General features: G+C 46.2%; 1 protein-coding gene across 2 annotated transcripts; it reads right to left on the bottom strand.

The window, feature by feature from the left end:
* Positions 1-27,730, bottom strand: LOC132389589 (uncharacterized). 2 transcript variants are annotated; one of them, XM_059962073.1, is made up of 6 exons: positions 27,653-27,730; positions 22,209-22,319; positions 11,291-11,407; positions 9,735-9,899; positions 1,989-2,053; positions 1-1,067 (listed from the first exon to the last, which is right to left on the bottom strand). In XM_059962073.1, the coding sequence occupies exons 1-6, from the start codon at positions 27,672-27,674 to the stop codon at positions 1,011-1,013; spliced, it is 537 nt and encodes a 178-aa protein (XP_059818056.1). In that variant the 5' UTR covers positions 27,675-27,730; the 3' UTR covers positions 1-1,010. The 2 variants fall into 2 exon arrangements, with proteins under 2 accessions (XP_059818056.1, XP_059818055.1); XM_059962072.1 differs by lacking the exons at positions 22,209-22,319; positions 27,653-27,730 and having other exon boundaries at positions 11,291-11,780.

Here is a 27,730-nt window from a genome sequence, read left to right as displayed (position 1 = left end):
TTTATTAGCTTTTTGAATTTTACATTAATTTTATAAATTTGCTCCCTGCTGATACTTTAAAAGACCAAATCCCAGGTGGTCTAAGTCACAGATAATAAAACAGACCGTGAATCCGACAGAAATCATGCGATGAAGCTGGACAGGACATTTGACACGCTGGGCTTCATCAGTCAGGACACTGAGTACGGGAGTCTCAGGTCAAGTTGCAGTTATACGGGACGTCGGTCAGGACAGATTTGGAGCACGGTGTTCAGTTCTGGTCGCCCAGCTGTGGGATAGATGCCGCTGAGCTGGAAAAACTGCAGCGGGAGACTTTCGCGGATGCTGCCGGGACACGAGGGATGGAATTATGAAGCGAGGTCGGGAAATTTTAGGCTTGATTCGGTGAACTTACAGAGGTGTATAAAACCACTAGGGACAGAGATAAGGCGAATGCGTGCGCTCTATTTCCCCAGGGCTGGGATATCGAGGACATCAGTGACATGATTGAAGTGAGAGTAGCTGGAAAGAGAAAAGGGAGTTGCAGTGGGTTTAGATAAATGAAAGAGTGAGATGGGAAGAGAGGGGCAGAGAGGAAATAGTGAATCGGGGGAGAGAGTGTGAAGAGAAGAGAGGAAGTAGTGAATCGGGGGAGAGAGTGTGAAGAGAAGAGTGGGAGGAGAGGGCGGCAAGAAAGTGAGAGGAAGGAAAATAGGGATGTAATAGGTGAGGTAGGATTGGAGGAGGATGAGAGAGAGAGAGATTTTGGAATGAGGGTAAAGAGAAGGCGACATGGCGAGGAAAGAGGCTATAGAAGGAGGGAGGAGAATAGGGTAGTGGCGAGGGGAAGAGAGAATGGGTTAGTGAGAATAGGAGAGAGAAATAGAGAAAGAGGGTATTGTCATTTGATTCAAGTCGGCTCCACGGGCTGTAGACAGAGATTTCGGATCTTTTCAGAAATATCCGGGCAGAAAGGTGCAGACTTCTCACAGATGAAACGGTACTGGTCATTTTTGCAACTGGATTTACATTTACTGCATTCGGACTTCCCAGCGTTCACATTGTACACGACATTTAAGGCCACTTCCCTGTCAAGGAGGGGGAAACAAGTTCAAAAGGGACAACGCACGTCCAGCAGACAACCCTGTGTCAGTCCCCTAAATCACAGACACGCTCCCTCACCATTGACCTGTGGCAGACCCCATAATCTCCCACTATCCCACTTTCCCAGCACAGCCAGTATCCAGATTACTCACAGTGACCCACACACTCCATGCCACCCTGTGTCAGTCCCGGAATTAATACCATGTCCCACCCTCACCCCGCAGACCGGTGTCCGAACCCAGAATAATCCCAGTACCCCACCTGATCCCACAGGCCAAGCATTCACCCACAGAGCCATTGTCACCCCAAGGCCCAATGGCAGTCTCCAAAATACTCCTACTGCTGCACCTTCTCCCCACAGGCCTGCTTTATAACCCAAAATACCCTGACTTCCCACTCTCACGCCACAGATCATTGTCTGTCCAATGGACACCCACTGACTCACTGTCTATGCAGAGGACAGTATCTGTCCCCAAAACACTCGCACTTCCCACTCACTCCGCACAGCCTCGTGCTTGTCCCGGGAATAATCCCACTGTCAAGCCTTCTTGTTCGAGACCTGTGTCAGAAACCAAAACACTCCCACTTCCCACCTTCTTCCCACAGTTCTCTGTCAATGCCCACATTAATTCACCGATAACGTCTCTACCAACTGCCCGTGTCGGTCGCCAAACAAATCCAATTGCCCACTCACTCCACGCAGAACTCTCTCTGTCCCTAAAATGCCCCGTTTTTCCATACTCTTCCCACAGCTCTTGGCAGTCCACAAACTAATGACAATTCCCACTCCCTCAAGAAACCTGTGGCCGTCCCCAAACTAATCCCACTGTCCACTCCCTATTCGTTGCCTGTATCAATCCCATGACAGCTTTCTTCTCAGAAACTTCCAAGATCCCAAATCTCACCCGTCTTCGCATTTTCCAATCCAGTATGAACTGCCTTGGTCGTGGACAGCTTTCTCGATAAAATTCTGTGAAATTAAAGTGCCATCAATAATGATTGAGTTCGAGTAAATTTAAAGGAGCGTCACTGTATATCTGATCCCGGAAGAGTGTGAAAGGATGGTGTGGAAGGATCTTTATTCTCTGTCTCACCCCAGGAGAATGAGATGGCACAGTGTGGAGGGAGCCTCACAGTATGTCTGACCCAGGCAGTGTGTGATGAGACCGTATGGAGGGGGATCTATGTGTCTGACCCCATAAGAGTGTGCGATATGACGGTACGAAGGGAAATTCACTCGGTGGCTGGCCCCGGAAATATGCGGTGGGACGGTGTGGAGGAGATTCACTACGAATCCCAACCCGGGAGTGTGCAATGGGACGGCGTGGAAGGAGCTTGACTCTATGTCTGACCACGAGAGTGTCTGATGTAACGGTGTGGAGGGAGATGCAATCTGTATCTGACCCCGGGAGACTCTGATGGGACGCTGTGGAGGTAGATTCAATCTGTGTCTGACCCCGGAGTGTGTTTGTTTGGACGGTGTGGGGAAAGCTTCATTCTGTTTCTTAACCCGGGAGTGTGATGGTCGATAAACATGGGTCTCCACTATTTTTTTCTCATACTGGTAAAAATGGGATCCGTGTGAAAAATTCTTCTCAATACTGTTGCAATTTTTCGAGGAAATTACAATTAGTCTGGACAAGGGAGATGCAGTGGGTATTGTGTAATTGGATTGTCAGAAGGCCTTTGACAAAGTGCCGTACATGAGGCTGCTGAACAAGTTAAGAACACCTGGAATTATGGAAAAGTTACATACGTGATTAGATCGTTGGCTGATTGACAGGAAACAGAGAGTCTGCAGAGAGACTTGGATAAATTGCGAGAATGGGCAAGGAAGTGGCAAATGAGATACAATGCTGGTAAGTGTATGGTCATGCATTTTGGCAGAAGAAATAAACGGGCAGACTATAATTTAAATGGGAAGAGAATTCAAAGTTCTGAGATGCAACGGGACTTAGGAGTCCTAGTGCAGGAAACCTTGAGGTTAACCTCCAGGTTAAGTCGATGGTGAAGAAAGCGAATGCAATGTTGGCAATCATTTCTGGAGGAATAGAGTAGGAGAAGGGATGTGATTTTGAGGCTCTATAAGGCACTGCTAAGACCTCACTTGGAACGCTGTTTGCAGGTTTGGGCACCTTATTTAAGAAAGTAGGTGATGACGCTGGAGCGAGTTCAGAGAAAATTCACTAGAATGTTTCCCTGAATGAGAGCGTTAACATTTGAGGAAGGTCTGACCGCTTTTGGACTGTACATCTTGGAGTTTAGAAGAATGAAAGGGGGTCTCATAGAAACATTTTGAATGTTGAAAGGCATGCACAGAGTGGATGTGGCAAAGTTGTTTCCCATTGTGGGGGAGTCTAGTACGAGAGGGCATGACTTGAGGATTGCAGGGCGCCCATTCAGAACAGACAATAAACAATAGACAATAGGTGCAGAAGTAGACAATTCGGCCCCTCGAGTCTGCACCGCCATTCTGAGATCATGGCTGTCATTCACTATCAATACCCAGTCCCTGCCTTGTCTCCATATCCCTTGATTCCCCTATCCATCAGATATCTATCTAGCTCCTTCTTGAAAGCATCCAGAGAATTGGCCTCCACCGTCTTCTGAGGCAGTGCATTCCACACCTCCACAACTCTCTGGGAGAGGAAGCTCTTCCTCAACTCTGTTTTAAATAACTGACCTCTTATTCTCAATCCATGCCCTCTGGTACTGGACTCTCCCAACATCTGGAACATACTTCCTGCCTCAATCCTATCAAATCCTTTAATTATCTTAAACTTTTCAATCAGATCCCCTCTCAATCTCCTCAATTCCAGCGTGTACAAGCCCAATCTCTCCAATCTCTCTGCGTAAGACAGCCCTGCCACCCCAGGAATCAACCTAGTGAATCTACGCTGCACTTCCTCAATTGCCAGTATGTCCTTCCTTAAACCTGGAGACCAAAACTGTACACAATATTCCAGGTGTGGTCTCACCAGGGCCCTGTACAAATGCAAAAGGACATCCTTGCTCTTGCACTCAATTCCCCTTGTAACAAAGGCCAACATTCCATTTGCCCTCTTCACTGTCTGTTGCACTTGCTCATTCACCTTCATTGACTGGTGAACTAGGACTCCTAGGTCTCTTTGCATTTCTCCCTTACCTAACTCTACACCGTTCAGACAATACTCTGCCCTCTTGTTCCTGCTTCCAAAGTGGATAACTTCACATTTATTCACATTGAATGACATCTGCCAAGTATCTGCCCACTCACCCAGCCTATCGAAGTCTCCCTGTATTGTCCTAACGTCCTCTTCGCATGTCACACTGCCACCCAGTTTAGTATCGTCAGCAAACTTGCTGATATAGTTTTCAATGCCCTCATCTAAATCATTGACATAAATCGTAAAGAGCTGTGGTCCCAATACAGAGCCCTGTGGTACCCAACTAGACACCACCAGCCTGTCCGAGAAACACCCATTCACTGCAACCCTTTGCTTTCTGTCTGCCAACCAGTTTTCTATCCATGTTGAAACCCAGCCCCAATGCCATGAGCTCTGATTTTACTCAGCAATCTCCGATGTGGCACCTTATAGAATGCCTTCTGAAAATCTAGGTGCACAACATCCACTGGCTTACCCTCGTCTAACATTCTTGTTACACCCTCACAACCTCCAACAGATTAGTCAAGCATGATTTGCCCTTGGTAAGTCCATGCTGTCCGGCCGAATCCTAATTCTGCCATCAAGATGTGCCACTATTTCGTCCTTAATAATGGACTCAAGCATCTTCCCCACGACTGACGTTAGGCTAACAGGGCGATAGTTCTCCGTTTTCTCCTTCCCTCCCTTCTTGAAAAGTGGGATAACATTAGCCACTCTCCAATCTTCAGGAACTGATCCTGAATCTAAGGAACATTGGAAAATGATTACCAATGCATCCGCAATTTCCTGAGCCACCTCTTTTAGAACCCTCGGATGCAGACCATCTGGACCCGGGGATTTATTAGCATTCAGTCCTACCAGTCTACTCATCACAGTTTCTTTCCTAATGTGAATCTGTCTCAATTCCTCTGATATCTTATGACCCTGTCCCATCCATACATCTGGGAGATTGTTTGTGTCCTCCCTGGTGAAGACAGATCTAAAGTACGCATTAAATTCTGTTGCCATTTCCTTGTTTCCCATAACAATTTCTCCCAATTCATTCTTCAAGGGGCCAACATTGTTCTTAGCTATCTTCTTTCTCTTCACATAGCTAAAAAAGCTTTTGCTATCCCCTTTTATATTCCTGGTTAGACTAAGCTAATACCTGATTCTTTCTCTCCGTATTGCTTTTTTAGTTAAGATCTGCTGTTCCTTAAAACTTTCCCAATCATCTATATTCCCACTCATCTTAGCCCTGTCATACTTCTTTTTCTTTAATGCTATACAATCTCTGACTTCCTTTGTCAACCGCTGTGGCCCCTTCCCCCTCTTTGAATCCTTCCTTCTCATTGGAATGAACTGCTTTTGCATCCTTTGCGTTATGCCCAAGAATATCTGCCACTGCTGATCCACTGTCTTTCCTGCCAGGGCATTCGCCCATTTAACTTTGACCTGCTCTTCCCTCATGACTCCGTAGTCTCCTTTATTTAATTGCAACACTGACACCTCTGATCTGCCCTTATCCCTCTCAAATTGTAGATAAAAACTTATCATGTTATGATCACTGCTTCCTAACGGCTCCTTTACTTCAAGATCACTTATCAATTCCTGTTCATTACACATCACCAATTCCAAAATAGCCTCGTTCCTGGTTGGCTCAAGCACAAGCTGTTCAAAAAATACATCCCTCAGACACTCCACAAACTCCCTATCCTGGGGTTCAGCTCCTACCTGATTCTCCCAGTTTACCTGCATGTTGAAATCTCCCATAACGACTGCATTACCTTTAGCACATGCCAATGTTAACTCCCTAATCAACTTGTACCCAATATCCACGCTACTGTTTGGGGGCCTGTACAGAACACCGATTAGGGTCTTTTTACCCTTACTGTTCCTCAGCTCAATCCACACAGACTCTACTTCCCCTGTTCCCAAGTCACCTCTTGCTAAGGACTGAATCTCATTCCTCACCAACAGGGCCACCACACCCCCTCTTCACATATTTCTGTCTCTACGATAGCACGTATACCCTGGTACACTCAATTCCCAGGCCTGATCCCCTTGCAGCCATGTCTCCGTTATCCCAACAATATCGTAGTTCCCCATTTTCATCTGAGCTTCAAGCTCATCTGTCTTATTTCTGACACTACGCGTATTCAAGTATAGAATTCTTAGCCCATTCCTCCTCTCTTTGCTTAAAACACTGTCTACTGTACCTAACCCAGCTCCTTGAACTTCCATCGGGCTAATTGCACACTGAATTTTGATGACCTTCTCAAGATCACCCAAAACCTCTACACATTTAACCCCATGCTTCTTCTGACCAACCCTCTGGATCTGGATCCATGCCCCCTGCACATCTAGTTTAAACCCCCACGAGCAGCACTGGCAAACACTCCTGCAAGAATGTTAGTACCCCTCCGGTTCAGATGTAGACCGTCCCTTCGAAACAGATCCCAATTGTCCTGGAACAAAGACCAATTATCCAAAAACCTGAACCCTTCCTTCCTGCACCATGCTCTCACCCTCCTATTAATGTGCATAATCATTCTATTCTTCGCCTCACTCGCACGTGGCACAGGTAGCAATCGCGAGATTGTCACCCTGGAGGTCCTGACTTTCAGCTTCACTCCTAACTCCCTGAACTCTCTAAGCAGGACCCACTCACTCACCTTACCTACATCGTTGGTCCCTACATGGACCACTACATCTGGGTTCAAGCCCTCGTTCTCACGAATAGCCTGCACCCGATCTGAGATGTCCCGGACCCTGGCACCAGGGAGGCAACATACCATCCGAGACTCCCCATCTGCCCCACAAAATCTCCTATCTGCCCCCTGACTAAAGAATCCCCTAAAACTATCGCTCTCTTCTCTTCCCTCCTCCCCTTTCTAGTTGAGGGTTCAACCTCTGTGCGAGAGGCAGAACAACTCATTCCTGGTAGGTCATCCCCATCAACAGTATCCAGTACGGTATACTTATTGTTAATGGGAATGGCCGCAGGGGTGCTCTGCTCTCTCTGCCTGCTCCCCCTGCCTCTCTGGACCGTCACCCATCTGCCTACTTCTTGGTGTTGTGGTGTGTCTACCTCCTGATAACTCCTATCTATCTCTGCCTCTGCCTCCCGAATGATCCGTAGTTCATCCAGCTCCAGCTCCAACTCCCTAACTCGGGCTGATAGGAGCTGCAGCTGGACGCACCTCTTGCAGGTGTGGTCATCAGGGACAACTGTCTTGACCCTGACTTCCCACGTACTGCATACAGAGCACACCACTGCTCTGACTGTCTCCCCCATACCTGAACTGAATTAATAGAATAAGTCTAAAAAGCACCTAGCGACCTTACCTTCTTTCCCTCAGCGAGCAATCACACAGGCTTACGCCCCTTACGCCGAAGCCCACTTAGCCAAAGCCTAGGACTCTGCTTCCACGGACTCCGTGAAGCGAGGATAATTTTTTTAGCCAGAGCGTGATGAATCTGGAAGATGTTGCCACAGGCGGCAGTGGATCCCAAGACATTGTGCGTAATTAAGGCAGAAATTGATAGGTATCTTTGTAGCCAGGGCAGAAGGCGGGAGAGTGGAACTAAATGGGACAATGGATCAGCTCATGATAAAATGGCGGAACAGACTCGATGAGCCGAATTGTCGACTTCTGCCCCTTGTCTTATGTTCTTATGGTCTTTGTCGTGGTGTGACCCTTACCGCTTCATCCTGCGAATTGATTTCCAGGAGCAATGAATCAATGTTTGAACAAAGTAGACGAGCTCCATTGTAAGATATTTCAAACGTGGAGAACAAGTAACACCGGTCTCCATATCTGACCAAATCCTTGGAACAAATTTCCTCTGAAAAGCGGGAATAAGGAAAAATCAATCCTCCTCCACACTGGCCATCACACTCTCCCGGGGTCAGACACAGAGTGAATCTCCCTCCACACCGTCCCATCACACACTCCCCGAGTCAAACACAGAGTGAATCTCCCTCCAGACCGTCCCATCACACACTCCCGTGGTCAGACACAGAGTTAATCTCCCTACATACCGTCCCATCAGACACTCCCCGGGATCGGACACAGAGTTAAGTTTCCTCCACAGCGTCCCACCACAAAATCGAGGAGTCAGACTTACACTTAAGCTAGTGTAAAATCGCACACTCCCGGATGGGACATGTTGCTCCTTCATCACCCTTCGATTACGGACACCAGGAAAAAAGACATGGAGTGAAGCTTTTTATCACTCCCCCTTGACACACGTGCAGGGTCAGAAACAGTATGAAACCCCCTCCGCACCGGCTCATCAGTCTCACCCGAGATCACCCTCGCAAGGAAATTGCCTCGGCACCATCCAATCACATGATCCCGGTGTCAGTAATAGAGTGAACTTTTCCTGATTGAGCAGACACTATTTAGGGTTCCTTCCACAATGACCCGTCACGCACTCTCGGGGACAGACGATAAATGAAGCTATTGTCTCACGGTCCCATCATACTCTCCCGGTGTCAGACACAGCTCTTTAAACGCTGTCACATCACACACCACCGGGTAAGTCTCAGACTGAAGCTTTCACTCCACCACACTCTCAAACACTCCATGCGTCAGACATTAAATGAAGCCCCCTGCACACTTTCCCATCACACAGTCCTGCGGACTCATACAGAGTGAACCTCCCCCCACATTACCCACTTACACGCGCCAGTCATCAGATAGCAACTGAAGCACTCTCTTCACCATCCCACCGCATACTCCCGTGGTCAGATATAGATGCTACTTCTACACGGTGATATCACACAATGCAGGGTTCAGAAAACGAAAGGAGCTCCATCCGCACCGTTTTATCACACACCACTGGCATCAGACAGAGAACGGAACACCATCGTGCCAAGTGTCACTGGTCCCGGTGTCAGAAACACACATGACCACATTCCACGCACTCCCCCTTCACACCATAGCTTCCCATCATAGGCACACTATTTCAAACATAGAGTCCCATCACACACGAGGTGAGCCACAGATTTAAGCTCCCTGAGGTCCATCCGATCAGACACTAACGTGGTCAGACGCATATTGTATCTCTCTCTCCACGGCCCCATCACACAATCCAGCGGTCAGACACAGAAAGAAACTCCCTCAGCACACTCGACAAATGTCACAGTGAGAGTGATTCTCCCTCTACGGCTTCTCAACACACCACAGAGCAAAGTGTCAGACACAGAGAGAAGCTGCTTCCACACTGTCCCATCACATGCTCCCGAGTCTAACGCAGTGTGAATCTCCCTCCTGACGTCCCATCACACACTTCCTGGCAGGTCACGGAGCGAAGTTATCTCTGAACCGTCCTATCACACTCCTCCGAGTTCACACACAAAGCGAAGTAACGCCCACGCCCTCCCGTGTCAAACACAGAGTGAATCGCCATCCATACCATCTCTTCACACACTCCCGATATCAAGCACAGAGTGACGCTTCCTCTCTCCATGCCTGCCCTGTGATGAGGAGCGGGTTAAAGAGTGGTATGATGCCTCACCTCTTCTGCTGGTCAACAATCCACAGAACTGGTGACGGAGATCGCTGTGTTTTTGTTGAAGAACAGACAGATTAGAATTGAGCGCCGAAACCATGGATTGAAGGGTTGAATTTAATTCATTATCGGTTCGGTTGCAGGTGACCTTAGACTGACGAATCTGTGATACTGAGAAAGATGGTGAGGGATGTTTAGCGTTTACAGTGACACGTGAGTCAGCGTCACGCTACCGAACGGATCACACAGAGTGCTGTGCCAGTGTCACGGTGAAGGGTTTCAGACTGAAGGATGTGCTGGTGGCACAGTGAGAGGCGTCGGCGCCACCTTGAATCGTGTGCCTGTGTCACGCTGAGGAGTAGATCAATGTCCCGGTGAAGAATTTGTTGACGTTACAGTGGGGGTCTACGTCAGTATTGTGCGGTGCATGTCCGAGTTGCTGTGAGGGACTTGTCGGTGTCATTGTGATAGGTGTTTCTCTGCCCTGGCGAGAGGTGTACGGATCAGAATGAGGTGTATCTCGATGAAACGGCGAGGTAAATGGCACAGTAAAGCGCGTGGTGGCGTCACGGTGAGAAGATTATCTGTTGTCATGGTTTGGGGTGTGCTGGTCTCACAGAGGTGTGTCTGTGTCACGGTGAGTGGCATGTCAGGGCTACGGCCATTGTCTGTGTCAGGGTGAGGTGTGGGTAATTGCACCGGTGTTATTTTGAGGGACGATACCATCTCGGTGTTACAGTGGTGTTACTGTGACGTGTGAGTCTTTGTCACGGTGCGGAGCTGGACGAGTCAGGTTGAGGAGCGTGTTGGTGTCACAGTGAGAGGCGCCTCAGTGTCACTGTTAAGGGCCTGTCGGTGTCACTGTCGAGTTTTACAGTAACATTTGTTTACATTTGAAGCCCGTTCGGCTCACTATGGATCGATAGCGCGGCAACAATTACGATAATGGCGGAAGTAATGAGGCGGAGTCGGCAGATTTCCCATGTTCTCTTTCAGTGTGAGGGTGAACGCAGCCGTGTCCCACAATGGGACTCCCTTCCACCCACCACCCGCGGTCTCTCCTTCCACCACAATCACCCCTCCCTCTCTCAATCTCAGTTACATTGAGCCTCATCACTGAGAATCCAAATCCCTTCACTTCCCAGGGCTGAAAAGCGTCTCTCTGATTCCGGAGATTTTGTCACCTCTCCCGAATGTGATCGATTCAGTTGGAGCCCCGGGTGTTTGACTGAGCCCTCAGGGGAGGCTTATCCAGATAATTATGACAGATGGAATGCACCGGGAACTGGCCGTATGGATACAGAGTTGCTTTTTTTCGGTGTCACGGTGTGGACGTAACTGTGTCATGGAGGGTATTATATCCCTGTCCAGGAAGGGTAGTTTCAGTTCCACGGTGAGGGGCGTGACCGTATCACGGAACGGTATGTGTCAGTGTCATGGCGAGGTACGAAGTGAGGTACACGTTGTGCGGCGAGTCCGGGTGACTGTGAGCTTTTACACTCACGTTTCATTTCACACTTTTAGTTTACGGTCTGACTCCAACCGGAGTCCGTTCGACTCACCATGGATCGACAGCCCGACCACGGTCAGGAAGAGGACGGACGTAACCATGCTGAGTAGCGACATCTTACGGTCCGGTCCATTTCCGATGTTGTCGTTCGGCTCCTGTTTATGCGGACCTGTGGAGAGACCACTCAGATAAACAGAAGGAGAATTCAGGGGATGGTGAGAGGGGACCGGTGGGCGGGAAAATGTGAGAGAATGGGGGAGAGAAAACAAAAAGAGAGAGGGGAGGGTATATGGCTGCGCGAGAAGAGGAAGCGATGTTCTGAGTGAATGGGGAGTGGCATGTGTGAGAGAGACAGCGATAGTGTGGGGAAGACTGGGGGAGTGAGTGAGAGAGGGAAGAGACAATGGAACGAGAGAGAGGAGGTGCGAAAGAACGGAAAGAGAGAGTGTCACGAGTTTATCATTTTGAATATCTGTATTATTGTTTGCCCGCTTTGTTCCTTTTCCACACATGAGGTAAATGACGGTCTTGTGGGGATGAACATGTTGTGGTGATTTCGTAGACTCCATTGTGTTTCTTGTTGTGTGGCTGTTGACAAGGAGAAGGGCGGCACGGACACGTAATGATTAGCGTAGCGGTTTACAGTACCAGCGACCCGGGTTCAATTCCCTCTGGTGATAGACATTTCACATTTGGGAATGATACACTCTGTAGCTCTTCTGATCTTGTGCTCTCTCCGAGCATTTCGCCGACCAAGGTGCAGCATGACCATGTCTATCCAGATAATTAGAATTAATTCAGATGTACATCACAGACAGGAGAAATCCCACCCACATCCGTGTACAGGTCACTTCATTGGAGTAGAACAAGGTTATTCAGTTACAGAATGCAGAATTAAGTATCGAAATTACAGAGAAATTGTAGTGTAGGGAGATTATAAATTTCAAAATCCACGAAGCGTAGGATTTTGAGGTCAAGATTACATCTTATTGTATTAGGGGTTCGTTCAATAGTCTGATTGCTGTAGTGTAGAAGCTGTCCTTGAGACTCCGGATACATGCTTTCGCACTTTCCCTCCGATGGGAGGGTGCAGAAGACAGAATGTCCGGGGACCTTTGATGTCGCGGGGCGCTTTATCAAAACAGCAGCATGTGTCGAAATACTTCATGGAGGGGAGGTTGGATTCGGAGCTGGGCTCAGTTCTTTCCACACCGCTCTGAAGTTTGCAGCGATCATGGGTGGAGCATTGCTTATATTTTTAATGAGGAACCAGGGACATTCATGAGAACAGAATAGTAGACATTTTGAACAGGGAAGAAAATAAGACTTTTATTTCAACTTGGTAGACTACTCTGTGTAATGGTGTGGGACCCAGGGGAAGCTGACTGTCTGATATGTCCGGATTGATAGGCATAAAGGATGCTTGACAAGTCCCGTATCAGGATCCACTCTGGAAGATAGCAGAGAGGAAGGTAGAGAGAGACCTAGAAGGAATGGAGCAGGGAGACTGGGTGGGAGAGGGAAAGATAGGGAAAACAGACGAGAGGAGGGGGAAGGAGATGAAGGGCGGCGTGAGACCCAGGTAGATTTTTCGGGCGTATTTGACTGCGGAGGACAGACAAGGAACGGGCAGTAGATGTACCATACAGAGGCTTGAACAAGGCTATTATCAAGGGCTCAGATGGGAGAATGGTATGAAGATGGTTTGGAACCCAAGAGGATCTCTCTGACCGATTTAATTGAGGAGGAATGCTCAGGCAGAGGTGCTGGATGTAATGTACATAGAATTTAACAAGACCCCAGGTAGCATACCCCTCGGAAATGGAGTGCAAAACAGGGAGGGATGGCTGATTATGTATACAATTGGCTCGAAGATAGGGGACAAAATTTCGGTTTGCAATTCATTTCTCAGACTGAAAGCCCTTCACTAACGTTGCTCACGGGTAATCGGTCGTGGAACCAGTGATCTTTGTCAGCTTTATTGACCATTTATAGCAGATTATACAATGCACTGCAGGTGAGCTTGCAGACGACTTTCACGTTGATGGCGTTTTAAACAGTGAAGACAGTTATCTCTTACAGTGGGATCTCGATTCGCCGGGGAAGTCGGCTAAACTAGAGCACATGCAATTTAGTTTGATCTATTGTATTTTAGGAGGACAAACATCAGGGACCGTTGAGTGTGTTGCAAAACACAGGGACCCTGAGGAACAGAGATCACCCAGCAGAGTACGGAAACAGGCCTACAATGTTGTCCCGAATGCACTCCCTCTGGTATGATATATTTCGACTTTGGAAAAAGGAACTGTCTGTCTACTCAGTCTATGTATTTTGTGATCTTAGAAAACTCTGTCGGATCTCTCGTTCAACATCTTCGGAGGCTATCCAAGATCTTCTAATCCTCCCAACAATGTGGTGAACAGAATTATGTATAATACGCCGGATGCAGCCTTAACAGAAATTTTGACGAAATTGCAACATAACTTCTGACTTTTGAAACCAGTGTCCTCAATAATAAAGTCATGCGTGTAATATGCCTGCCTAATACAGATCTGTCAGTGGGTGATCATCTGGGGGACAGTGATCACCGCTCCCTGACCTTCAGCATTATCTTGGAAAAGGATAGAATCAGAGAGGACAGGAAAATAATTAATTGTGGAAGGGCAAATTATAAGGCTATAAAAATAGATATTGCGTGTGTTAATTGGGATGATGCTATTGCAGGGAAATGTACTGTAGTCGATGTTTAAGGATCTCTTGCAGGATGTTAAGGATAAATTTGTCCCGGTGGGGAAGATACACAATGGTTAACAAGTGCAGTGGAAAATCTAGTCAGGTGGAAGAAGGCAGCACACATGAGGTTTAAGAAGGAAGGATCAGATGAGTCTACTGAGGAATATAGGGTAGCAAGAAAGGAGCTTAAGAAGGGGCTGAGAAGCGCAAGAAGGGAGCATGAGAAAGCCTTGCGGAGCAGGGCAACGGAAAACACTAAGGCATTCTTCAATTCTTCATTGTGAAGAACGAAAGGATGACGGGAGTGAAGGTAGTACCAGTTAGACATAAAAGTGGGATGATGTGCCTGGAGGCTGTGGGAGTGAGCAAGATACTCAATGAATACGTCTCTTCGGTATTCACCACAGAGAGAGAACTTTATGACGGTGAGGACAATATGAGTAAGGTTGATGTTCTGGAGCATGTTGATATTAAGGGAGAGGAGGTGTTGGATTGGTTAAAATACATTAGGATGGATAAGTCCTAGGGACCTGACAGAATATGTCACAAGCTGCTACACGAAGAAAGGGAAGAGATTGCTGAACATCTGGCTAGGATATTTATGTCTTTATTGCCCACGGGAATAGTACCGGAGGATTGGAGGGAGGACAATGTTGTCCCTTGTTTAAGCAGTGTAGTAAGGATAGTCCAGGTAACTATAGACCATTGAACCTTACGTCTGTGGCGGGAAAGCAGTTGGAAAAGTTTCTTAGAGATAGGATCTATGGGCATTTAGAGGATCATTGTCCGATCAGCGAAAGTTAGCATGGCATTGTGAAGGGTTGATCGTGCTTAGCAAGCCTGATAGGGTTCTTTGAGGAGGTGACCAGGCATATATGTATGAAAAGTAGTGCAGTGGATGTGATTTGTATGAATTTTAATAAGACATTTGACAAGGTTCCATATGGTACGCTTCTAAAAGTCAGAAGGGATCCAGGGAAGTTTGGCCAGGTGGATTCAGTACTGGCTTACCTGCAGAAGGCAGAGGGTCGTAGTCGCTGGAATGCATTCATATTGGAGGGTTGAGTCTAGTGATGTCCCACAAGAATCTGTTCTTGGACCTCAACATTTTTGTGATTTTTATTATCGACCTTGATTCAGTTAGAATAGTGGTTTGGAAAGTTTGCAGACAAGACAAAGGTTGTTGGTGTTGTTGATAGTGTTGACGATTGTCGAAGATTGCAGATTAACATTGAGAGGATGCAGAAGTGGACTCAGAAGTGGGAGATGGATTTCAACCCGGAGAAGTGTGAGGTGGTACACTTTGGGAGGACAAACTCCAAGGCAGAGTACAACGTCAATGGCAGGATACTTGGAAGTGTTCAGGAGCAAAGGAATCTGGGGGTACGAGTCCACAGATATCTGAACGAAGCCTCACAGGTAGATAGGGTAGATAAGAAAACGTATGGGGTGTAAGATTTCATAAATCGTGGAATAGCGTGTAGGAGACGGGATGTAATGCTGCAGCGCTATAAAACTCTAGTTAGGCCATAATTGCAGTACTCTGTTCCGTTCTGGTCGCCTCAGGAAAGGAAGGATGTGGAAGCATTGGAAAGGGCACAGAGGAGTTTAGACAGTATGCTGACAAGTTTACAGAGTATAGATTCAGATCATAACTTAAGCCAGCTAGTGCTTTACTCTTTGAAGAAAATGAGGATAAGAGGAGACATGATAGAGATGTACAGAATATTAAGAGGAATAGGCAGAGAGGACAGCCAGCGCCTCTTCGTTAGGGCACCACTGCTCAGTACAAGAGGACATGGCTTTAAGGTAAGGTGAGGGAAGTTCAAGGGGGATATTAGAGGATGATCTTTCACTCAGAGAGTGGTTGGTGCGTGGAATGCACTGCCTGAGTCAGTGGTAGAGGCAGATACACTAGTGAAGTTTAAGACAGGCATTTGGAGGCTTTTAAAGTGGGGGATTATATGGGAGGCAGGGTTTGTGGGTTGGCACAACATTTTGGGCCGAATGGCTTATAATGAGCTGTACTATTCTATGTTATATGTTCTAAGTCCTTAACCACGGATAATGACATTGGAACCCAATCTTCCTCTGAAAATCAACACTGTTTAGGTTCCTGGTTTTAAAAGTGTTCTATATCTTAACATTTGTGCGATCAAGTTGCAACATGTCACACTTCTCCGTGTGAAACTCCACCTGCCATTTGTCCAACCCATAGCTTTAACTGATACATATCCTACTGCCTTTTGAGGTGAAATTTTGAAGGTACAGAATGTTTATGTTATTCTTTGGTTAAAATGAAAGGTTAAAGTTTTGAGAGAGCAATGGTTTTCAAGGGAGATTGGAAACTTGGTTCGGAAAAAGAGAGATCTACAATATACAGGCATCATGGAGTAAATGAGTTGCTCGAGGAATATACATAATGTAAGAAAAATCTCAAGAGAGAAATTAGAAAGGCTAAAAGAAGATACGAGTTTGGTTTGGCAAATAAGGTGAAAATAAATCCAAAGGGTTTCTCCAGTTATATTAATAGTAAAAGGATATTGAGGGATAAAATTGGTTCCTTAGAGAATCAGTGAAGAGCTATGTGTGGAGTTAAGAGAGATAGGGGAGATTTTGAACAATTTATTTTCTTCGGTATTCACTAAGGAAAACGATACTGAATTGTGTAATGTAAGGAAAACAAGTAGGGACGCTATGGAAACTATGGTTATTAAAGAGGAGGATGGACTGGCGCTCTTAAGGAATATAAAAATGGATAAATTTCTGAGTCCTGACAGGATTTCCATAGGACCTTATGGGAGGTTAGTGCATAAATAGCAGGGGGTCTGATAGAAATATTTCAAATGTCAGTAGAAGCGGGAATGGTGCCGGGAATTGGCGTGTTGCTCATGCAGTTCCGTTGTTTAAACTGGATTCTAAGAGTAAACCTGGCAATTGTAGGCCTGTCAGTTTGACGTCAGTGGTGGGTAAATTCATGCAAAGTATTCTTGGAGATGGTATATAAAATTATCTGGATAGACAGGGTATGATCTGGAACAGTCAACATGATTTTTGCGTGGTTGGTCATGTTTGTCAAATCTTATTGAATTTTTGAACAGATTACTAGGAAATTTGACGAGGATAAATAGTGGATGTGGTTTGTATGGATTTCAGTATATCCTGTTACAAGTTTCTGCGCGGAAGGTTTAGGCAGGTTCATTCTTTGGGTGTTTATACTGAAGTAGAAAAATGAATTCAACAGAGGCTGGATGGGAAATGCCAGAGAATAGTGGTGGATAACTCTTTGTCAGGTTGGAGGCCGGTGACTAGTGGTGTGCCTCCGGGATCTGTACTGGGTCCAATGTTGTTTGTTATATCCATTAATGATCTGCATGATGGAGTCGAGCGTATGCAGATAATACAAAGATAGGTGTCATTGTGGATAATGAAGTAGGTTTTCAATGCGTGCAGAGAGATTTAGGCCAGTTAGAAGAGTGGGTTGAAAGATGGCAGATGGAGTTTCATACTGATAATTGTGAGGTGCTACATTTTGGTAGGACTAATCAAAATAGGATCTGCATGGCAAAAGGTAGTGCATTGAGGAATGCAGTAGTGATCTACGAATAATTGTGCATAGTACCCTGAAGTTGCAATCACATGTGGATAGGGTGGTGAAGAAAGCTTTTGGTATGCTGGCCTTTATAAATCAGAGCATTGTGTATAGGATTTGGGACGTTATATTATAATTGTACAGGCATTGGCGAGGCCAAATTTTGAGTATTGTGTACAGTTCTGGTCACCGAGTTTTTGGAATGATGTCAACAAAATTGATGGAGTACAGAGAAAATTTACTAGAATGTTACCTGGGTTTCAGCACCTAAGTTGATGAGGAAGGTTGAACATGTCAAGTTGACGGCGACTAGATAGAGATATTTAACATTATGAGGGGGATACATAGAATTGACCTGGACAGTTTTCTTTCCTTTGAAAGTAGGGGAGATTCAAACAAGAGAACATGAGTTGAGATTTAGGGGCAAACGTTTTGGGGAATTTCTTTACTTGGAGAGTGGTAGCTGAGTGGAAAGAGCTAACTGTGGAAGTGGCAGAGGCAGTTGCGAAGTTGTCAATTAAAATAACATTAGATAGATCATGGAGGGTTATGGGCGAAGTGCAAGTCGGTGATACTAGGTGAGAGTAAGCGTTCGGCACGGAGAAGAATGGCCGAGAGGGCCTGACTCCGTGCAGTAATTGTCATATGGTTATACGGTTATACCTATTCTTTTCAGGTCTCATACACTATTCTCACCACCCATCCTCGTATCATCTGCAAACGTACTAATCTAAACTGTCATCCGGGTCATTCACATACATTATAGACAGGAGAGGTTTCAGTTACATCCACAAATACCGACAACTTCATGGTAGGGGAGCAACGTAAATCAATCACATCATGCAGAATAAAGGGTCACAGTCACAGAGAATCTGCGGTGCAGGTAGGGAATAAGGTGCAGCGGCAAAGGGGAAGCAGGTTACGAGGTCAAAAGTATATTTATCATGGTACAGGACAGTTCAATAGTCTGATGACTGTGGGGTAGAAGCTCTCCTTGAGCCTAGTGAAACAGGCCTTCGCATCTTCCCCTCCGATGGGAAGGTGCATAAGACAGAACGGCCGGCGTGGCTGGAAGTGGTTCTGTGATGCTGCTGGTTGCTTCATCGATGCGCCAGGAACTGTGGACGGAGTTCATGGAGGGGACGCACGTTTCGGAGCTGGGCTCAGCTCTTTCCACAACGCTCTGCAGTTTCCTAAGGTCACAGGTGGTGCCGTTTCCATATTTTTTGAGAGGAACCAGGGCGATTCATGAGAACAGGGTAGTAGACTTGATTAATAGGAAACTCAATAAGGCATTTAATGTTTCCAATTAGTGGGCTACTCTAAATCGGAAGTGTACGTATTTCAGTTGGACAAAGGCGTCCATGGAGCCATGGGGGAGGAACTTGCCAAAGGTGACTGGAAGGATACAAAGCAGGGATGACAGTGGAACAACAATTGCAGGAATTTCTGGGAATAATGCAGCAGGTGCCGGATTAGATCATTCCAAAGCGAAAGAGAGTTTCTAAATGGAGTAGGGGGCGACCGTGGATAACAAGGGAAGTCAAGGACAGTATAACAATAAAAGAGAACAATCATAACATAGCAAAGATGTGCGGGAAGCCAGAGGTTTGGGAAACTTTCAAAGAGCATCAGAACATAATTAAAAAGGCAATAAGGGACAAAAATTGAGGTACGAATCTAAGCTAGCAAAGAATATAAATGAGGATAGTAAAAGCTTCTTTTGGTATGTGAAGAGGAAATATATCAGTTAAGACCAAATTTGGGCCCTTGAAGATAGAAACTGTTGAATTTATTATGGGGAAAAAGGGAATGGCAGAAGAGATGAACAGTTGGATCTGTCTTCACTGGGGAAGACACAGCCAATATGCCAGATGGGCTTGGGGTATCTCAATGCAGAAAGCTTAATGGAAATGCGGTTGAGCTCAGAGAATTAATCAATACAGTGAATTATGAGATTGTAGCCATTACTAAGAATTGTGTGTAGGAAGAGCAAGCAGGAGAGCACCATATTTCGATGTGAGAAGGCAGAAAGAATTAAAGAAGGAGGGTGACATTATCAGGCTTAGAAAATGTTACCGCAGAGGACAATCAGGACAGGCAAGATAATTCGTCTAAGTGAGGCTTTATGGGTTGAAATGACGGAATGCATGACAATGTTACAACATATATCATAGAATAGTACACACAGTACGGGCACTTCGGCACACTCTTAAACCCCGCCCCTCCTATAACCCTCCTGCTGAATTTCCTCCATATAGCTGGCTGGTAATCTCTTAAATTCCACTACTGTATCTGCCCCCAACACTGACTCAGGCAGTGCATTCTATGCACCAACCACTCTCTGATTTAAAAACCTTCCTCTAATATCTCCCTTGAACTTTCCACCTCATACCTTAAAGCGATGTCCTCTTGATTTGAGCAGTGTTGACCTGGGGAAGAGGCGCTGGCTGTCCACTCTATCTATTCTTCTTAATATCCTGTATAACTTAGCATGACTTCTCTCATCCTCCTTCTCTCCAGGGAGAGAAAAAAAACATAGCTCTCTTAATCTCTGCTCATTATGCATATTCTATAAACCAGGCAGCATCCTGGTAAATCTCCTCTTTACCCTTTCCAATGAATCCACATCCTTCCTATACTGAGGCGACCAGAACTGGACACAGTACTCCAAGTGTGTCCTAACAGTTCTATAGAGGTGCATCATTACCCGCGACTCTTAAATTCTATCCCTCGTCTTATGAAACACTCCGTAATCTTTCTTAACTAACCTAAATACCTGTGAGTCAACTTTCAGGAATCTATGGACATATATTTCCAGACATCTCTTCTCCTCCACGCTACCAAGTATGCTGCAATATACTTTGTACTCTGCCTTTGGGATTGTCCTTCCAAAGTGTACCACCTCACACTTCTCCGGCTTGAACTCCATCTTCCAATTCTCAGCCCACTTCTGTATCCTTTCAATGTCTCTCTGCAATCTTCAACAATCCGCAGCACTATCTGCAACACCACCAACCTTTGTGTCGTCTGCAATCTTGCCAAACCACTCTTCTACCCCCACATCCAGTTCGTTAATAAAAATCACAAAAAGTAGAGGGACCAGAACAGATCCTTGAGGGGCACCACTAGCCACAATCCTCCAATCAGAATGGACTCCGTCCACAACGACCCTCTGCTTTCTGCAGGCAAGCCAATTCTGAATCTTCCCTGGATTCCATGGCTTCTGACTTTCTGTATAAGCCTACGGTTTGGTATTTCAGGAAGACAAGCCAGGATGGGACACTCTCAGTGAAGAGGATGAACCTTGGGAAGAGATAAAGTATAGATGGACCCAGATTACGGGATAACGTTTCCCAGAAATTGAGGTCAAGGCTAGATAGGGCGGTGAGGGAGTCTGTAGCTCAATTTGCAATCACAGAATGCAGAATAAAGTGTCACAGTTACAGAGAGAGGGCAGGGCGGGCAGGCGATAAGGTGCAAGGGGCCACGACGAGATAGATCGTGAGGTCAGGAGACCATCTGATCGTTCTCGGGGGCGTTCGATAATCTGATATTTCCCACACACCCCCCGATGGGAGGGAGTCTGGGTTGGGCAGGGGTCTATGATTAATCTGGCTGCTGCACCGAGGCAGCAGGGAATGTAGGCAAGAGGCCACGGTGGGAACTTGTTAGATTTCCATATTTGGTGAGAGCCACTGAGACGGACGATTAGGGAAGTGTAGTAGACAAAGATGTATAGGGATTTCAATCAGGCATTGGTTGGGCTGCTCTGTATAATGGGGTGGAGCCCAGGGAGATTAGACGGACCGATTTGATTGCTGATTACCTGTTTGTCCTGATTGCCAGATAAAATCTACAATGGCTTTAACAAATCCAGTCACAAGATCCCAGATGGTAGATCAGTTTGGGAGATTGAAGAGAGAAAGGGAGGAAGAGACGGAGAAAGAAAGGAGAGGTGAGAGAGATGTAGTATTTGAGGAAGACAAGCCAGGATGGGACATTCACAGGAAGAGGGGGAACCCTGGGGTGCGTTATAGAATAGATGGACTCAGGGTTACGGGAAAACGGTTCCCAGAAATTGCGGTCAATGATAGATAGGGCAGTAAAGATTGCATCTTTATCAATCAAGGCACTGTGTACAGGAGTAGAGAGGTCACTTTGCAGTTGTACAGGATGTAGGGTAGGCCGACCTTGGAGTACAGTATTCAGTTTTTTGTTCAACTGCTCCAGGAGAAATGCCACTGAGCAGCAACGACTGCAGAGGGAGATTTACGCGTATGTTGCCGAGAATCCGAGGGACTGAGTTATGGAGATAATTCAGGCAGTTTAGGATTTTATACCTTGGAGTTCATGGGTGACCTTACAGAGGTTTATAAATCCATGTGGGGCACAGACAATATGAATGCGCAGAGTCATTTTCTGCAGACTTCTAGAATCGAGGACAGAACGCACACTTCTGAGGCGATAGTAGAAAGATATTTAACTGCGGACCAGAGTGACACTTTTTTTTAATCAGACGGTGCTCCATTTGTGGAAGGAACTGCCAGAGGGAAGGGTCGATGCAGATGCATTTACACTTGTACAGTTGTGCGTACGTCACGTGACCCCCCCTCAGAATGGCATCATCAAAGTTAACTCTGACCTGCGTGTGACATTTCTCCTGGTCCAGACGCAATAGGAGGATCTTCTTCGTTAGCGATGGGAAGCTCATTTTGGAGAAGGTTCAGCCGCGAGTAGGTGGGGTCCAGATCATCTAGGACAGAATGCAAGAGAATGTGTCAGAGAGGCAAATAGAAGGGCAAGGGACAGGTAGAGACTGGGGGAGACAGAGTGAGAGACAGGTAGAAAATATGAGGGACAGGGTGAAGAGAGTGGAGAGAGACGTGGACACTGAGCAGTAGATGGAGGGACGGATGGAGACGGGAAATAGGGTGACAGATGAAGGTGATGAACGGGAAAATGGGAGAGAATGGGGAGGCTGAACGAGGAGAGGAATTCGACAATCTGTGGGAATGGAGAAGATGGAACGAGGTTATGAGTGAAGCGGCAGTGTGAAGAGTAAGAGCGTTATCGAAAGTGTCAGGGAGAGACGGGCAGAGTGAGGGGAGAAAAATGGCAGAGGTTGCGAGAGGGACAGAAGGAGAGAGAGACAATGGGTGATAGAGGGGGAAGAGAGAGGGTTAAGGTTTTATTATTTTGGTCGTGGTTGTACTGTTGTTTGCAACTTGTTTTGTCACACATTGGAAATATGATGGTCTTTTGGGGATTACAATGCAATAGGGCTTTCCTTTCTTTCCTGTCTGATTGCAAGAGGACGAGCGGTAGGTAACGTGGTTGCTCACAGTACCAGAGACCCGAGTTAAACAAATCTCAATATATATTTAAAAAAAAAAGATTCACAAGGTTGATTATCATTTACATATACAAGTGGCTGTTTGTTTTTTGTGATGTCAATGACTGATCTGAATTAAAATGGAGATGGCTGGCTGCTAAAATCAGTAGACCCTATCGCCAGAAGATATAGGAGCAGAAGGGGGCCATTTGACCCATTGAGTCTGCTCCGCCATTCAATAACGGGGTGATCCAATCCTCCAGCAATCCCCACTCCCATTCCTTCTCGCCATATCATTTGGTATCTTGGCTAAACTAGAACCTATCTATCTCTGCCTTAGATTCATCCAATGACTTGTCCTCCACAGCCGTTTGTCGCATCAAAAACCGCAGATTTTCCAACCTCTGACTAAAGTAAGTTCTCCCTAATATCAGTTCAAAAACGAGGTCCATCAATCCTGATTCCTGCCCTCTTGTTCTCGACTTCCCTACCAAGGGAAATAACTTTGCTGTATGTAATCCGCTCAGTACTCTTAGCATTCGGAATTTTTCTATGCAATCCCCCTCCTCCTCCTGAATTCCAGGGTATACAGCCCGTGAGTTTCCGGACGTTCCTCATACGGTACCCCTTCATTCCTGGAATCATTCTCGTGAATCTTCTCTGAAACCTTCCAATAACGGAATACATTTTCTAAAATAAGGAGCCCAAAACTGCTAACAATACTCCAAGTGTGGTCTCACCAGTGCCTTATACAGCCTCAACATCACATCCCTGCTCTTATATTCTATACCTGTAGAAATCAATACCTGCATTGCATTGGCCTTTTTCACCATTGACTCAAACTGTAGGTTAAATTTTAGAGTATCCTCCAGAAAGACTCCAAAAGTCCCTTTGCATTTCTGCATTTTGAATTCTCTCCCCATCTAAATAATAGTATGCCCGTTTATTTCTTCCAACAAACTACATGAACGTACACTTTCCAACATTGTATTTCATTTGCCACTTCGTTTCCCATTCCTATAAATTATCTACGACGTTCAGCAGCATCTCTGTTTCCTCAACACTTCTCGCTCCTCCAACTATATTTGTGTCAGCGGGAAATCATTGACATGCATCGCAAAAAGCAAAGATTCCAGCACCGAACCCTGTGGAACTCCACTGGTAACCGCCAGCCAGACGGAATAGGATCTCTTTATTCCCAGTCTCACTTTGCTGCTGATCAGTCAATGCTCCACACACTCTTCTTTGGGCCCTATACTTTTATGGTCTCTTATTTTCCCAAGCAGCCTCATGTGCGGCACCTTGCCAAAGGCCTTCTGAAATTACAAGTTTACCATCTCTACTGCTTCCCGTTAGACTTCCCTGCTAGTAGTTTCCTCAGAAAAATGCAGTAGGTTAATCAGGCAGGATGTTCCTTCCAGGACAATATGCCGGTTTCGGCCTACCTTATCATTTGCCTGCAGGTATTCCGTAAACTCATCTGTAGATTCCTTTCTGCTGCATCCCACCCTTCCTAAATAGCAGAGTAGCATCTTGAATTTTCCAGCCATCTGGTACAATGCCAGAATCTATCGTTCCTTGAAAGGTCATTGTTAGTGCCTCCGCCATCTCTCCAGCTACTTTCTTCAGAACCCGAGGGTGTATTCCATCGGGCCCAGTAGATTTATCCACCCTCAGACCATTAAGCATTCTGAGCACCTTCTCATACATAATTTTCACTGCACAAACATTTTTGAATATCCGCATACTGCAGACTTCTTCAACTCTGAAGTCGGACGCAACATTTACATTCAGTTCCTCTGCCATCTCTGCGTCTCTCATTACCATATCCCCAGCATCATTTTCTATTGGTCCAATAACTACCCTTGAATCTCTTTCACCCTTTATATACACAAGCAAAAACTTTTAGTATTTTCTTTGATATTAGTCACCAGCTTCCTTTCATAATTCATCTTTTCCTTCGTAATGACCTTCTTAGTTTCCTTCTGCAAGTTTTTAAAAGCTTCCCAATCCTCATATAATATGACTGATACAGCCTAATAAAGACAAGAATCCTATATGCCTTCATAAATCCCTGTCAGTAAGCATGGCCACGAGCAATGACATTGCACCACAAGATCCCTCTGATAATCAACACCGTTTTGGTTCTTGTCTTTAATAGTTTGTTACTGGTTACCATTTTACCTACCAAAGTGTAAATTGTGCGTTTTTCTGTGTTAAGCTCAATCTGCCATTTCGCCAACCCATATCTGAAACTGATCCATGCCCTACTGCATTCATTGCAGATCTCCTACACGGTCCCTAACACCACTCAACTTCGTATTAGGTACAGACTTACCAACCCTCCATCCACATTTTCAACGACATCATTTATTTTCATCAACAACAGGACAGGTCTCAGCAACATCCATAGATTCAGCTAACTTCGCTGGAATACAACGCGGTACACCAGTCACAGGAAGTGACAGTGTAAAGCGTCACAGTTACAGAGGAAGTGCACGGAGGCACACAAGAATGTTGAAGGGCCACGAGGAGATGATTGTGAGGTTAAGCGTACCTGATATCCCAATACGGGACCGTTCAATATTCTGATAGCAGTTGAATAGAAGCTGTCCTTGCGCCTAGTTACAGCTATATAAAACCATGGATAGATCCTATTTGGAGCACTGTGTTCACTGTGGGAATGCTATAGAGACAGTACAGAGTAGATTTACAAGGTTGTTGCCTGGATTGGGTAGCGTACCTCATGAGAATAAGCTGAGTGATCTTGGAACTTTCTCCTCAGAAAGACGGCGGATAATAATTGGCCTGAGAGACTTTAAGATCACAAGAGGCATTGATCACGTAGTTAGCCAGACGCTGTTTCCCAGAGGTGTAATGGCTAACACCAGTGAACAGAGCTTTATAGTGCTTGGAAATAGGTGTCGAGGGTGTGACGGGGTAAGACTTTCACACAGAAAGTGGTGAGTGCGTGGAAAGCACGGCCGTCGACGGTGGTGGAGGAGAGTGCAATAGGGTCAATAAAGAGCCTCTTAAATAGGCACATGGAGCTTAGAAAAATAGAGGGCTCTGCGGCATAGAAATTCCAGGCAGTTTATGGAATAGTTTACATGGTCGGCAGAACATTGTGGGCCGAAGGGCCTAAATGTGCTGTAGACTTCTATGTTCTAGTGAGACATCTTTTCCCATGGGGTGGGGGCAGAAGACAGCATGACCGGGTAGTGGGTTTGGTTCTTTGATCACGATGACAGCAGGCAGTATAGGCAGTTCCTGGAGGGATGCATTTTGCCGAGAAGAGTTCAGCTGTGTCCACGGTGTTCTGCAGTTTCTTTCGCTCAGGGGCGGAGCAGTTTCTATATGAGGATTCAGGAACCCGGACGGTTCATGACAGCAGGGTGGTAGACGTGATGTGTAGGGAACTCAATAAGGCGTTTAATGTTTCCACTTGTTGGCTAATCTGTAGATTGGTTTGGGACCCAGAGAGATTTGACCGACTGGTTTGTGCGTATTTGTAGGCATAATGGACGCTGAATTTAACAATTCCAAACACGAGGTCCCAGTTGGTAGATTGCTCAGGAAGATGGAAGGCACGGAGGTAGGGAGAGACGGAGAAGGAAAGGAGCAGTGACAGAGGGAGGAAGAAGGGAAGATTGGGACGGTGGAAGATAGAAGAGAGAGGGCGATGCTAGATTATATGAGACCCGAGGTGAAATGTCGGGCTGATTTAACCCGGATGACAGGTCAAGCTCTAGTAGTGTATGTATCGTACTTAACATGGCTATTAACAATTGTTCAGATGGTTATCTGTTCTGGAGGATGATGTGGAATCGAGGAGATATATCTGATTAACTGGATTGCGGTGGACTGGTCAAGTCGGGATGGTGGATGTACTGAACCCATATTCTAACAGTGTCCCAGATGGTATATGCTCTGGAATATGGGCGCGACGCAGGGCCGGCTGGCTGACTGAATATAGAAATGGCTCTGTGTCCGGAGCAAAGGTTTAATGTTGCAGTTCTTTTCTCAGACGAGGCGCCCGTCACGAGCTGAAGGAAATGCTATTTAAATCGGACATGTGTGAGTAATCGTATTTCAGTAAGACAGCCCAGTGTTGGATTTTCACAACGATTCGGAGGAACACTGAGGAGTGTTAGAGAACAGAAGGACCCGAGGTACAGGGACACGGTTCCCAGAAAGTGAAGTGACAGGTAGACAGGACGGTGAAGAATGCGTCTGAACGCAGGCCTTCATCAGAAAGTCACTGAGTACAGGAGTCGGGCGACCACGTTGCAGTTGTACCGAAAGTCGGTGAGGTCGCAGGTGGAGTACGGTGCTCAGTGTTGGACGACCGGTTCCCGGAGACATGCCATAGAACTGGAAATGAGTGCTCGGGGAGATTTTGGGCGACGTTGCCGGGACTCCAGGGACTCAGTTCGGGAAAGAGGTTGGGTTGATTGTAACTTTATTCCTTGTAGGGCAGGCGTGACCGTTCAGGGGTTTATAAAACCACAAGGAGGACAGACAGAGTGAATGGGCGCAATTATTTCCCCTGGATCTGGACAGTCGAGGACCAGAGCGCACAGGTATAAGGAGAAAGGGGAAAAAAGATTCAACTGGTGAGCCGATTGACAACCATTTGTTACTCAGATGGTGGACAGTCTGTGGAACCAGCTGCCAGGGCATTGGTCGATGCAGATGAATTATCACTATATATAACGTATAGCACGTGACCCCTTCAAAACATGAAATCTGACCTGCCTGAGCAGTCGTTGGCATTTCTCCTGGTCTCGGCGCCAGAGGAGGATTTTCTTCCTTAGCGATGGGAATTTCAT

Source organism: Hypanus sabinus, unplaced genomic scaffold, assembly GCF_030144855.1.
Source record: "Hypanus sabinus isolate sHypSab1 unplaced genomic scaffold, sHypSab1.hap1 scaffold_608, whole genome shotgun sequence".
Lineage (NCBI taxonomy): Eukaryota > Metazoa > Chordata > Chondrichthyes > Myliobatiformes > Dasyatidae > Hypanus > Hypanus sabinus.
The sequence above is the reverse complement of the archived record's forward strand: the minus strand, read 5'-3'. Positions and strand labels throughout refer to the sequence as shown.